Source organism: Pinus tabuliformis, chromosome 8 (genome assembly GCF_031772625.1).
Source record: "Pinus tabuliformis cultivar Carrire ecotype Pingquan chromosome 8, CPIR1, whole genome shotgun sequence".
Lineage (NCBI taxonomy): Eukaryota > Viridiplantae > Streptophyta > Pinopsida > Pinales > Pinaceae > Pinus > Pinus tabuliformis.
In genome coordinates this window covers 1,452,742,245-1,452,756,169 of record NC_142294.1, presented here as the reverse complement: position 1 = coordinate 1,452,756,169, position 13,925 = coordinate 1,452,742,245, and the positions used below count along the sequence as shown (strand labels likewise).

General features: G+C 31.8%; 1 protein-coding gene across 1 annotated transcript; it reads left to right on the top strand.

The window, feature by feature from the left end:
* The first annotated feature begins 8,858 nt into the window (after positions 1-8,858).
* Positions 8,859-11,783, top strand: LOC149241225 (uncharacterized). Its single transcript, XM_089373917.1, has 4 exons — positions 8,859-9,764; positions 9,856-10,200; positions 10,289-10,455; positions 10,563-11,783. Exons 1-4 carry the CDS (start codon positions 9,576-9,578, stop codon positions 11,332-11,334), a joined length of 1,473 nt encoding a protein of 490 aa, XP_089230043.1. The 5' UTR covers positions 8,859-9,575; the 3' UTR covers positions 11,335-11,783.
* Positions 11,784-13,925: the final 2,142 nt, after the last annotated feature.

Here is a 13,925-nt window from a genome sequence, read left to right as displayed (position 1 = left end):
CTATATTTTCTGCTTCAAATCTAACCCTGACAAGATCTGGGATTCTGGCAAGCATTACAAACAAATATTTTCCCAAATAAGTTGTATTATGTCGGTCACTTTCTTTATAAAGAAGATCCTACATTGTGCCGAATAACTCAGGAAGTTCATTTATATCGCAAAGTCTTTGGCTAATGAACATATTTGCATAATGATGGCCATCAACCTTAATTTCTCCATAAAACTTATGGAGAACTAGATTATCACTATTCATAATATTGAGCTTGACAGATTCATGCATTCTAGACCACCATAATTCAAGTTACATTGGAAACCCCAAGTTATCCTTAAAGCTAATTTTGACCATGAGACTTTGTTTCTATGAATGGACTTTTGAGTTCTTGCCCATGCACTCCAAGTGTGTATTTCCATGACGATTTCATTTTTAGATTTGCAATTTAGATTTATCATTAGAGCTTGATCTATGTTAGCTCGACTAAGAGTAGGGAAATCATCAGTGTTTGAAGGACCATATGGAGTTTTTCCAGGAGAACCATACTTTGAATTACACCACTTTTCCCATGTAGATTCAAAAGGTTGGTTTGGTCTATCACTATCTGCACTCGTGGGTATTTTTCTAGATCCTTCTCCCTCTTCTTTTACCAATTTTATTTCTGCTTTGTTATGTGGTAGCAGATCAAAGACTGGGATTTGTGATTGAACTAAAGGAATTTTTTCTCTAGAAAAAGAAATAGAATTTTCAAATTGAAAAATTCTCGGATTACGTACAGAGAATTATTTCAGCAATAGTGGAGTATTTTTCTTTTCAGGGTTATTTTCTTCTAGCTGGAATGTCTGGCTATAAACTTCTATTGCAGTAAGTGCTTCTTCTAACTCTGGATTCTATTTCTCTACACTCAGCCTTAAATCTACTACGACTTCCATAATTTTCTCTAACTTCATATTTACATCTCTTAAATTATCAAAATGCTTAGAAGTCGTTTGACTCAAGTCGTCTAAACTAGAATGGAGTCCTGACACATGGGATTGTAATTTTAGCACTTCTTGTGATAGGCCATGTAGGTTATGTGCTACACATGTTAGTTGATAATTATTGTAGTTCTGGAGCCTTATAATCTCTTGGATATTTTCATTTGTCACTTTCCTATATTGTAGGAAATGTGCATCAGCTACAGCATTCCCATATTTTAATTTTTGTACAAAATTGCCAGAAGAAAGTCTCCTTTCTGAGAGTAGAAACTTTTCTAAATCATCCCCTACCTTTTCTCTAGGAAGTGTGTCTCCCATGAACTTAATATCTCTCAGAGAGAAAATTTATAGAGATTCCTAACATTATGTATGTTGGCCCAAATGTTCCTCTTTCAAGATGGACTGAGCTCTGTGAAAGACTTGATTTTTTTAATCAAAACTTGGACTCCTAGAGGCAATACGGAATTTACATTAAGAGGATGATTCATACTTATTTTTTTCCAGATGCCTACTGAAGTCTAAAGTATCATGGCTTCTAAGAAAGTGACTTCTAACATGGATTATTAATTAAGAAAACCCTATTGTGATAGGAGTGATATTACCAGGTCCAACCACCACTCCTTCTGCTGTGGCTCTCTGAGTAAGTTAAGGATTGAGAGTTGGAAGAGTTGTAGAGAGAAATCGTAAACAAATAGTGGAGTGTAACTGGGAAACATAGACTTCTCACTCATATTGAAGCCATAAAAATGGATGTAAGATTGAAGTAGTTCATTAATATGGGGATCAGTTAACGAAACTTGGTATCATGGGATGATGGATGACCAAATTGGACCATTGTGCAAAGGGGCCTCAAAACCACCTAGCACAGCATCAATGCATTGATTATGGTGTGAATTAATCACACAAGCTAAGAAAGAGACATTAAAACCAGGTTTGACAAGAGTGAATATATATATACGTATGGGTGGACCCTCCCCCCTCCAAGGCATAAATGTCATGCATGTGCCCTATTACACCTCCAGTTAGAAATAAAATATTCGGAATTTGCTTTGGAGTCCCCTTTTGAATTATCGAGGAAGAATCCTTCGAGGTTACACGGAATTTTTTCTTGACTATGCCTTCACATCGACCTAGTGTGGATGCTCAACCATTTGCTTGAGACCTAGCCTCCATCATGGACCCCTCCTCCGACATGATACATTTGCTATTCATGCAACCACACACTTGGGTCCACCACATCCACATCACTTTAGGGATAAAATATTGGTAGGATTGTGGCACTCTCGATAAGAATTCACTAGGGTGGAAGCGCCATAGCCATGCCACATGTTCCTTTCACTAGGATAATGTGGAAGCTTTGGGTTCACCATTTCTTTGTAGGGGTTCTCAAATAAATGGGCCCACAAGCCACGTCATCCTAGGAATAATATCCCATAAGTTCTTATCAAATCCTCCTCTATAGTTAATTATGTCTTAACCATAACCTGTTGCTTTCTTTTGTTAAAACACAAATTTCTCCACGTTTGATCAATTGCATTTCTATTCTTGTAGACATCAAGAAATTCTCTGAAGATAAAGGAACTATTAGCCACTTAGAAATGGTAGGTTTCCACATCATATGACACTAACGTAATATAATTTGAAACTTATACACCAAATTTAGAGGATTCTAATTGGATGGAGACTAAATTAATTAAAATGATTCCTCCACCTATTTTCACCATCCTTTGGTTGTCACTATTGACCCTTATTTTCTCAAGTGAGTAGACATAATTTTGGTGATTGTTTTTCATCTTTTAGAAATATTGACATCATGTCAGGTGAAAATGGGTAATGCACGAGTTCCATGGGAAATAATGCAACCTCAAAAACCCATTTCTCATTGATCTCCTTAAAAATCTCTAGTTCTCGAAGGTCTTGAGGTGGCCATGGGTCTTGTATGGTAAACCAATGATTTATGATGACTTATCTATGAGGAATTCATGGTTGATCACTCATCTTCTGAGGAAAAGAAATGATAGGATCTTTTACAGGGTCTTATAAACAAATACTTTCATATAAATATGGTTTTAACTTATTACATCATTAGATATCTCTTCAAGGACAACAGTGGAAAATATGTGTATTACACATCCACTGAAAGTGCCATCTACAATATGTCCATATTTGAAAGTTTCAAGTAGCCTGTAATAGAAAAATACCAAAGTTAGATCACTACTAAGATTTTCTAGATCCTAACATCTGAGATATAGAAGGCTTGGATTCAACTAGAAGATGATAGTAGACATGCAAATCTATTGTGGAATTCATAGAAGGAATATTGATGGAAACACATAAATAAAATTACTCCACAATAATACAAGAGAGAGTTGGACAGAAGGATTCAATTAATATGAACCATACATGAGGTCAATTTTAAGACATCTCCTTCCCAGCCTTAACTCTCTTGCTACTCTCTTTTTAAAAGGTGTGTCACTGCTGAAACAACTTTGTTTAAGTTGGACTCCTTAAAGTACATGTATGTCATGTTCTGTTTTCATTTAATAAAAGTAAGCTTAGTCACTTAAACATTTGAACTTATATGATAAGCCCCCATAAGATTTAGAGTATTCCTTCCCTCTTACATAATGACGGTCCCCATCCTTTCACTTATGTTAAATAAAAATGATACCTCATTATGTTGGTCATATGAACACACTCACAATCTGCCAAGTACCATTAAAAATACAGGTTTTATGTGGCTAAACCATAATCTTGATTTCTTTGGATGATCCATAACCAAGTTAGAAATGAAAAGCTTTCTTATGATCCCAATTATAACATAACATATGGAGTAAAAAAGAGATATAACAATATGATTTTTAATAAAATTTATATGATATAGTCATGATTTTCTGTGTGGTTGACATCTTGTTTTCAATTCATTCATAACCTCTAGTACAAGTAATGAAATCAAAATAGTTGAAGACCTATTTGAGGTATTAAAGGGATATTTCCATTATTGCATGGACCATTTGTTTTGGTATCTTATGAAATGATAAAATTCCTGTTAAAATTTAAGGTATGTGTGGCACTGTCATGTTACATACCTTTGGTGCTCTTATTAAAAATATATCCTAAACTAAGAATACAAATTAGAATATGGAGAAAAACCATTTGAGCTAACATAAAAGTATTTCAAGTGATATGTAATATGCTTTATAAAATTCCTTATATATGTCATGCCATCTATGTAAAATTGGTTAAAGAGATTCATCCTCCATTCCATCAATTATTGTGCTCTTGTGGTGGCCATGCAATTGTAGAGAAGTTGAGAAAGGTTTACACTGATACGATCCAATATTGTAGATGTTTCTTGAAATTTCTTAACCCATGCAATGATGGCATTAAGTTCCAATAATGCTATATATCATATTATTGAATGTAGATGGCCACTAAGGATGCATAGTATTTGTAAAGCAATATGGGTTTTTTTAGAGATCATGTAATTTTTATGGATAGTATAATAATTATGTAAAAAATTTAGAAAATGGTAAATGCCAATGTATGTATTGAAATCCATGTAACCATGCTCATACAATGGTGAATGGGGGTCTAAAGGTAAAATAACCTTGTAATACATGTGGATGCCTAGTATTTGTAAAGCAATGTGGTTTTTTTTAGAGGTCTTGTAATTTTTATGGATACCATAATAGTTATGTAAAAATTTAGAAAATGGTAAATGCCAATGAATGTGTTGAAATCCATGTAACCATGCTCATACAATGGTGAATGGGGGTCTAAAGGTAAAATAACCTTGTAATACATGTGGACCAATTATGGGGCTTATAGTATGGTTTAGGAAATAGATGCAGTGAAAGTGTCAAATGGATGTTGTAGGTTATTGCAAATATATGAACCAAAAATATGCTTCAAATATTGCTCCCATGGAATGCTTACTCACTCTAATATTAGAATTGACATCTAGAAAGATGCTAAAAAATAAGAGAGGTAAAGAGGTAAAAAAATCATAGAAAGAACATTAATAAAAAGACGAAATAAAATATCTCTAAAAATATAAAAAAATAAAGACGACAGACTAAAGTTAAGTGACACCTGGAAACCCCTATTAAATAAAATAAAAAAGCAATAAACATAATAATAACTGAATATATAATAATAATAATAATAATAATTAAATAATAAATAATAATAATAATAATAATAAATAAATAAATAAATATAAATTAATTAATTAATTAATTAATAATAATAATAATAATAAATTTATTTTATTTGAAATTTAAATAATAAGTTATATATATATATATATATATATATATATATATATATATATATATATATATATATATAAACAATAATATAATAAAATTATAACTAAATAAATAAACAATAATAATATTTAATAAATATAATAAATACCTATCTAAATAAATAGGTATTTATTGATTTATTTTTTTATAATAAATAAGTAATAATAAGTTAATGAATTAATAGATAATAATAATAATAATAAAATAACATTAAATAAATAATAGATTTATTTTATTTGAAATTTTAATAATAAACTATATATAAATAAACAATAATATAATAAAATTATAACTAAATAAATAAATAACAATAATATATAATAAATATAATAAATGTCTATCTAAACAAATAGTTACTTATTAAAAATAATAAATTATATATATATAAATAAACAATAATATAATAAAATTATAAACAAATAAATAAACAATAATAATATTTAATAAATATAATAAATACCTATCTAAATAAATAGGTATTTATTAATTTATTTTATTATAATAAATAAATAATAATAAGTTAATAAATTAATAAATAATAATAATAAAAATAATATTAAATAAATAATAGATTTATTTTGTTTGAAATTTAAATAATAAAATATATATATATATATATATATAAACAATAATATAATAAAATTATAACTAAATACATATATAATAATAATATATAATAAATACCTATCTAAATAAATAGATACTTATTAAAAATAATAATAAATAAATAATAGATTTTCTTCATTTGAAATATAAATAATAAATTATATATATATATATATATAAAAACAATAATATAATAAAATTATAACCAAATAAATAAACAATAATAATATATAATAAATATAATAAATTCCTATCTAAATTAATAGGTATTTATTAAATTGTTTTTGTAATAAATAAATAAAAATAAATCAATAAATAATAATGATAATAATAATAATAAAAATATTAATAAATAGATAATAAATTTATTTTATTTGAAATTCAAATAATAAATTATATATATATATATAAATAAACAATTATATAACAAAATTATAACTAAATAAATAAATAATAATAAATATAATAAATACTTATCTAAATAAATAAATTAAATAAGTATTAACTAATTTACCATTTATAAGCCGGCTACTAATGAAGACAACAACAATGCTTTTCAAATAATTATTAATAAGCTCCGTAATTTTCACGCTCTCTCTTCTAAAAAACAAATCTCATTGCCGTGATGATGGACTCACTAAGCTCGTCTGAAACGTTGGTTTCAAAACTGTTCACAGGTTTTTCCTCAAAATAAAAAAGAAGAATTTTGTTTATATAAACCTTACGTACCATAAATCCCACTTTAAATTTTTTTTTCCTATTTTTATCTTTTGTTGCCTTTTTATAACATGTCTAATTGATACAATGAACTTTACTTAAACTTGTCTCCGTAAAATACATGTTCATCATATTCCAATTGTACATTTAATAAAAATAGGATACATTTGAATATACACTATAACCTTAGTTAATGTACTATAACCTTAGTTAGTTTTGAAATTAGAAGTACATCGATAAAAAGTGGAGTTTAAGCTTATTTTGATGGGGCTGGTGTATAATATTTTAATGTAAATTAAGCATATATTATATATAATTTTTTTTATGTATATATCATGAAAAAATTAAGTTTAGCTTATTTTGATGGGGCTGATGCATAATATTTTAATGTCAATTAAGTATATATTATATATCATTTTTTTTTATGTATATATCATGAAAAAATTAAGTTTTATGGTTAAAACATTTATTTGGCCTTATATATACTTTCTTTAGCATTCAAAAATACAATTTAAACAATGAAAAATAACACATTGTATTTTGCACTCTAAAAAAATTGTATGTGAAAATTTTTGATCCCTCTCGGCTCTTATTAGATCCATACTTAAAATAGATCTGTGATAATTATATTAAATTTGGAAATCTTTATAAATATTATTGAAACACAAATTCAAATTATGATTTTTTTTTAATTTTTTTTTTTAACTTACTCCACATTTTTTATATTATATTTGACATTTTTTAAAATAAAATATATATCTATCTATATATATATATATATATATATATTATAGTAAAATTATAATTAAAAAAATATTTTTTTTTTAAAAGTACTTTTATATAAACTTACTTAAAAACCGATATTTTATTATTATTTAACATCATGCCGTTTCGGCTTTCATTAGAAGCATTTTTATAACAATAAGAGACTTGTGATAGAATCTTTCTTAATATTCTAAATTTTTAATTAAAAATAATAAGAATGGGAATAAACTTTTTTAATCATTAAATATAATTAGAATCATTTTAGCTTTATGAATGTACCGATATTAAATATTAGCATTAATCTGTATATGTACTCTTAAGTAATGATTCTATTTATATATTAAGTATAATAATTTATCAATCAGATAAACATTAAGCTGTGGAAGTTGAATAATAATAATAATAGAGTCAAGAAGACTAAAAATTAAAATGTTAATTTTTTTATTAAAATATATATAAATAAATAAAAATAGTATACATCAAATTTTATATTAAAATTCGATGTACACGTACATGAATTTTATATCAAAATTCCTCGTATTCAGACATGAATTATATATGGAATATCAATGTATACATTGAAAAAGAATGGACCAATTCAAATTCCCATGTGACATTTGTGTAAATCCTTGATAAACAAGCGTCCCGAAGGCGCGTTCCCACTTTGTTCTCCAATTTCTATCATTTTAATATTCGGTTTTGTTAGGTGAAGAAAATCGCATACCGTTTTAGCTTTCCATGTAGAGTTCTATTTTCTCACGGCAATAAAACAATAATTTTAATTACTTAAAATATCGGAAGATTTATCCATTTTTTCACAATTCCCTGGTATATCAAATTTATCCTTAGATATACCGCTCAGGGATTCTCGTGTGTTTGGCAGTAATAGGATATAAAAAGAATTTATCGTTTTTTTTATTATTGTGGGGGATATGAGACTCCCTAGATATACCGTTCAGGGAATCTTGTGTGTTTAGTAGGGATATAACAAGACACCCTCGTGTTTTAAATTCCATTTTTGGTTGGGAAAAAGACAAAATAGAGGGACTAAAATTATTATCTTTGAAATTGAAGTTATAACATCTAGACAGCTACATAACCCTAGTATTAAGTCTTTGCATGATCCCAAGATTCGTAGGATGCGTAGGCGACACGCCTTTCAATAAAAATTCGAATAAAGTTCAAAGAACAAGTGGAACCCGTCATTTTACATTAATAAATATTACTTTTTATTACCATTGTGAATATCACTCCAAGGACGCAGCCATCTTAACGATCGTTGACTCTTTTGCCTAACGGCGTTAGTTTGCGTTTCGAATATCTGATTTCAATGGTTAGACAGTGGATGGAAGGAAGCGGGGTCAGGCTGACGGAGCGGCCTAGTGATTATACGCCGCTCGCGGCGCATCAGCCGGAGCGGGACCGCGGCTCCGTCAGTTTTCCGTACGGGAGTTGTATCCATTTCGCAAAAGGCGACCCCCTGTTCATCTTATAAGGACCGGCCCTATCATATACAGCTCCAGAAACCTCGCGTTTCGAACCTCGTTCGCTGATCTGGAATCCTTGTGCACGGTTTAGTTACGGAACGGTTTCTGTATTGTGCAATAGAGCTGAATTGAGAAAAAAAAAGATCCTGAACGGGTCAGCAATTTGAGATAAGTATCGTAGTTCCGAATTCCGATGCTGTGTGGTAAGCGGCGCCAAAGGTTTTCTTCAATGACTTTAAAGCTTTTCACCGTACAAGGCGTAACGTACCAGCGTTCGTACAGATGTACAGTACTCATGTAGGGTCCGGAGGTTGATATATTGTAATTCTCGACTCACTAGATTTATATGTGTGCATATGGAGTAACGGCAACCTCTGTTCTCTCGGTTTGGGCGAGAAATCAAAATATTTGGTTCAATTGTGGAGAAATCGGTTCAAGATCGCTTGAAATCGGTTCTTCACGCTGTATTTCGTCGAATTCCTGTTCATCGTACTCATGTCTGGCCCCAGGATTTATATATTTTAATTCTCAATTCACTGGAATTATCTGTGCAGATGGAGTAACTTGCAACCTCTGTTGTCCAGATTTGGGCGAGAAATCGAAATTTCTTGTTCATTTATCTACAATTCGGTTCAAGATCGCTTGAAATCGGTTCCTTACTCCGTATTTTGCCGAATTTCGTTTTCTAAATCGAGTATTTGTGTTTGAAGTCGACAAAATGACTGCCACGGTCCAGATGCTGCAGGTACCTTCTCAAGGTCTTGGCGCTCGACCTGATCATTCCTTGCTGGAGCACTCTCGCCAAGCTCTGGGGCGGATCGAATCAGAGTTATGCCAGAAATTGACGGCAATCAACTCTCTTTCGGTTCCACCGGGCATGGATGATGTTCAGTGGCAGTCTACGAGGGTATGTTACGCTTATTTTATGAATAGAGATAGTAGAAAGTTTGAAATACGATTAAATGTCTTGTCTAAACTGAAATTTTATGTGAGTGCAGGCAGCCATGGAGGCTCATGTCAAGAAAGAGGCCGAAAGGGAAAAGCTTCCCTACAAAGCCGTCACACAGCTCTCAGAAGTTTATCAAATCTATGACACTCTCTTGATCGATGAAAAAACCCTACCCGCGTTGTCCAAGGAAAACGCTTTAATACTCTCTGATGACCAGCAATCCCCGATTGAAGAAGCCAAAAAGAAAATTGAAGCGTTGTCGCAACTAGCCTCTCAGAAAAACGCCTTCCTGAAGCTGGATCTTAGCGGACTTCTCCTCGACAGAGTCCCGGATACACTACAGAATCTATCATCTACGCTTGTCAAGCTCGACCTTTCTAATAATTACTTAGAGGTATGATGTTTTCAAGAATGTTCTTTATTTGTATTCCAGGGACGAATCTTTCTGCAGAGATTGATGAAGATTTAATTGTCTACTGCAGAGCTTGCCTGAATCTGTGACGAGGCTGGTGAATCTTACTCATCTGGACCTTCATTCAAATCAGCTTAAAGTGCTGTCGGATTCTGTTGGGAATCTTGTGAAGCTTAAGGTCCTAAATGTTTCCGGGAATTTTCTTGATGTGCTTCCTGCTAGAATTGAAAATTGCCGGTAGGTTATTCAAAGAAGTACATAATTTTCTTTTTTGGTTTTCGTTATAGCCAAACCCTGCCTTCCATTATTCCTGATCGCTGACTGATATTAACTTTAAAATTCAGTGCTCTGGAAGAGATAATAGCCGATTTCAACCAACTCACGCGGTTGCCTGAGTCGTTGGGATTCGAACTGCTGAACATCCGGAAGCTCTCTGTTAGCTCTAACAAGCTCACGCATCTTCCATATTCTACTTCCCACATGATGTCTCTCCGGTTTCTGGATGTCCACATGAACAGGCTTGGAGGTCTGCCAGAAGATCTGGAGAACCTGATTAATCTGGAATACCTGGATATCAGCAGCAATTTTAACTATCTTGTGGCTCTGCCAGAATCCATAGGCGGTCTCACGTCTCTCATCGAGTTAAATATCAGTTACAATCAGATAACTGCGTTGCCGAATTCTATTGGGCGCCTGGAAAAGTTACAGCATCTGAAGGTGGAAGGGAATCCTCTGGTTATACCACCTCCCAAAGTGGTAGATCACAGTGTGAACGCCATTAAAGAATACATGGCAAACCGGCTGAATACCCCCGCTGCGGAGAACAAACGCGGAACGAAGAAGGGGCATCAATCGTGGCTGCGGAAAATGATATCTGGCAAATGGATGAAATTTGGAACGCCAAGCTCCGATGTTGGAAGAGCTTTGTCGTGGCAAGAATACCGACCTGGGACTGGCCAAGGCGACGGTACCTTTTCTTCGATTTCCACACCTCACCGGCGTTCGTTTCTCTCTCCTCTTAGCATATTCTCCCCACGACATTCATCGTCGCCTCTGCGCGCCTTTGCAACACCTCGCCGTACTCCGCACCACGTTTACTCGCCGCACCATTTATGATGACAGTACAGAAATTGAATTCGTTCGTTTTCATATCCAATGGGGAAGCTTGCAGTGCTGTATGTTATCTTTACTTCAGGAGCTTACCATTTCTGTAAATATATTAATAAGCATATCGTTAAAGATAGGTTTACTTTTAATCCTTTTACACTATCGCCGGAGAGTGATTTGGAGACATACCCCGGTAAAGTGGTAAAGTGGATTTGCATTAGGGTTATTTTCAATCTTTTTACACTTCCGCCGGAGAGTGGTTTGGGGACATACCCCGGTAAAGCGGATATGCATTGGCTAGAGAGTTAATCAAGTCAACTGACTGTCCGTTGGACCACAAAGTAGTATTTAAAGGTCTGACATTGATTAATTTTATCCTAATGCTGTGAAAGTTATCATGGTCCATTGAAAGGTTTAGTCCTTTCTGTTATATGTTTAGGTATATAATGTTTATATGTAATCATTATGAATTAGTTTTGTATTCACTTTTTGTTTAGTCAAATGCATTTTAAGTTTAAGTTTAATAAGACGCATTTTAAATTTTATTTTTATCTTCATGCTGTTAAAGTTATGATGGTCCACTGAAAAGTTTAGTCTTTTTGCTATAATGTTTTGGTATATAATATGTATGTAATGATTATGAATTGGTTTTGTATTAACTTTTTGTTTACTCGAATGTAATTTGCATTCGGCATAGGGTTAATTTTTTGTAAAACACATTTTAAATTAATTATAAAGTATGATATTGAAACATATGCTTTTTTTTCCGAAAAAAGTAGTGGAGCCATAGACAAGAAAGAATATGGTGACCTCATAATCTCTCATTGTCTCTAGTCATGTCGTTCTTCTTTCTTATTTGCATATTTCAATTTTATTATTGAAAATTAGTTGTATTCATAGATTTTTAGAAATATAAATTTAATTTAATTTTAAAATATTTTAAATTTAGCTTTCAAAATTTTTGTTTTATCATATTTTATGGGTTTAGTTGTTGGCTTTGGGCAGGCATATACGTGAAAGAATATATTCTATTTTGATTAGATTTTGGATTTTGTTGCGTGTAATGTGGAGGGATAAAAAGAGTGAAAGACCGGTGCTTGAGAACATATATTGAAAAGTTAGAATGGAATAAAACAGATTTTAAGTTGAAAATAGGCTTTTTAGTTATTATAGAAAATTAATTGTATTTATAGATAGCTTAAAAGTCTAAATATAATTTGCTTTTAAAATATTTTAAATTTAGTTTTTAGAAACTTTATTTTTACATATTTTATAGCCGTTTTGGTGTTGGTTTTGATTCGTTATACACGTTAAAATATTTTATTTTCATCGTATTTTGCCTTTTTTGGTTCGTAGATGTGGAGGGATAAGAAGAGTGTGAGAGTATTAAATTCAGTTTTTAGAAACTTTATGTTTACATATTTTATAGCCGTTCTGGCGTTGGTATTGACTAGTTATACAGGTTAAAATATTTTTTTCCCTATCAGATTTTGTCTTTTTGTTGTTCGTAGATGTGGAGGGATAAGAAGAGTGTGAGAGTAATGAGTAAGGTTATTATGTTGAAAAATTATATTGGAGTAAAATATATTTTTAATTATGTTTATAGATATATTTATTTTGGAATAGAGTTTTTATAATTTTGATTTAATTATTAATAATTATTAAGTGGATAGTGGATATTGTAAAATTTTTATAATATTTAGTGTCATACATTGCTAGATATATATATGGCAGCAATAGAATATGAATGATAAGCATGAGAGTGCATCTATTACTGACATGATATATATTTATAATACATAGGAGCGACACTTGGTTTCATATTCCAAGTGGTCCCTTGGACTCCCTTTGGTTGTTCAGCTTCCACACCAACCCTTAAACGATTAGGTATCCAACATTCCCCCCCTTAATCTGAAGGGTTATGTATGAGTCCAAGAAGAGAGTTGTAATACAAAATGTGCAAAAATGCATGGCAACACTAGGCTGAATGTGCTTTCTGAAATGTTGGTATAAAAGGAGGTGGTTTAACAATGACCACCAACACTGGAATGCTTAGTGCAGTTCCCAAAACTCTTCCAAGTTTGGTAAGAAGTTGAGGTCTTCTGCTAGAGGAAGTGCTCCTGATGTTTTGAAGAGGGAAACCTTCAACCATGAAAGGGAGGTCTCACCACCAACTCTGGAATGCTTAATGCAATTCCTGGAACTCTTCCAAAACTGGCAAGAAGTTGAAGTCTTCTACTAGAGGAAGTGTCCTCAATTCTTTGAAGAGGCATCACCAATTGAAAGCATGCTCAGGGGCATCTTTGTCTCTGGCTACAACTCTGAATTTGGTATGGAAGATTGTGGCTCAGGCTCGCTTGATGTGGCTTTAAAGCTTGTAGATGACCATCATTTCCCCCCCTTTCAGATACAAGGTGGGATGATGGAGAAAACTCAACTTCCAGACTGTTCAATACTCTAGAACAAGTTCTGACATATGACTGAAATATCTTCTTGGTTGTTGAAGCTCATTGCCAAGAAGCGATCCATCCAAGATGAACCTATTTTCTTGCGGGAAGCTTGTTTTTGAAACATGTGTGTGAAGAATGAGTGGTTTTATG

Excerpts from the sequence above, each read along its gene's own strand:
- LOC149241225 (XM_089373917.1), top strand. The coding sequence starts at position 9,576 with ATGACTGCCACGGTCCAGATGCTGCAGGTACCTTCTCAAGGTCTTGGC. Across the intron at positions 10,201-10,288 it reads TTTCTAATAATTACTTAGAG|AGCTTGCCTGAATCTGTGAC; the intron begins GTATGATGTTTT and ends TGTCTACTGCAG. Across the intron at positions 10,456-10,562 it reads GCTAGAATTGAAAATTGCCG|TGCTCTGGAAGAGATAATAG; the intron begins GTAGGTTATTCA and ends TTTAAAATTCAG.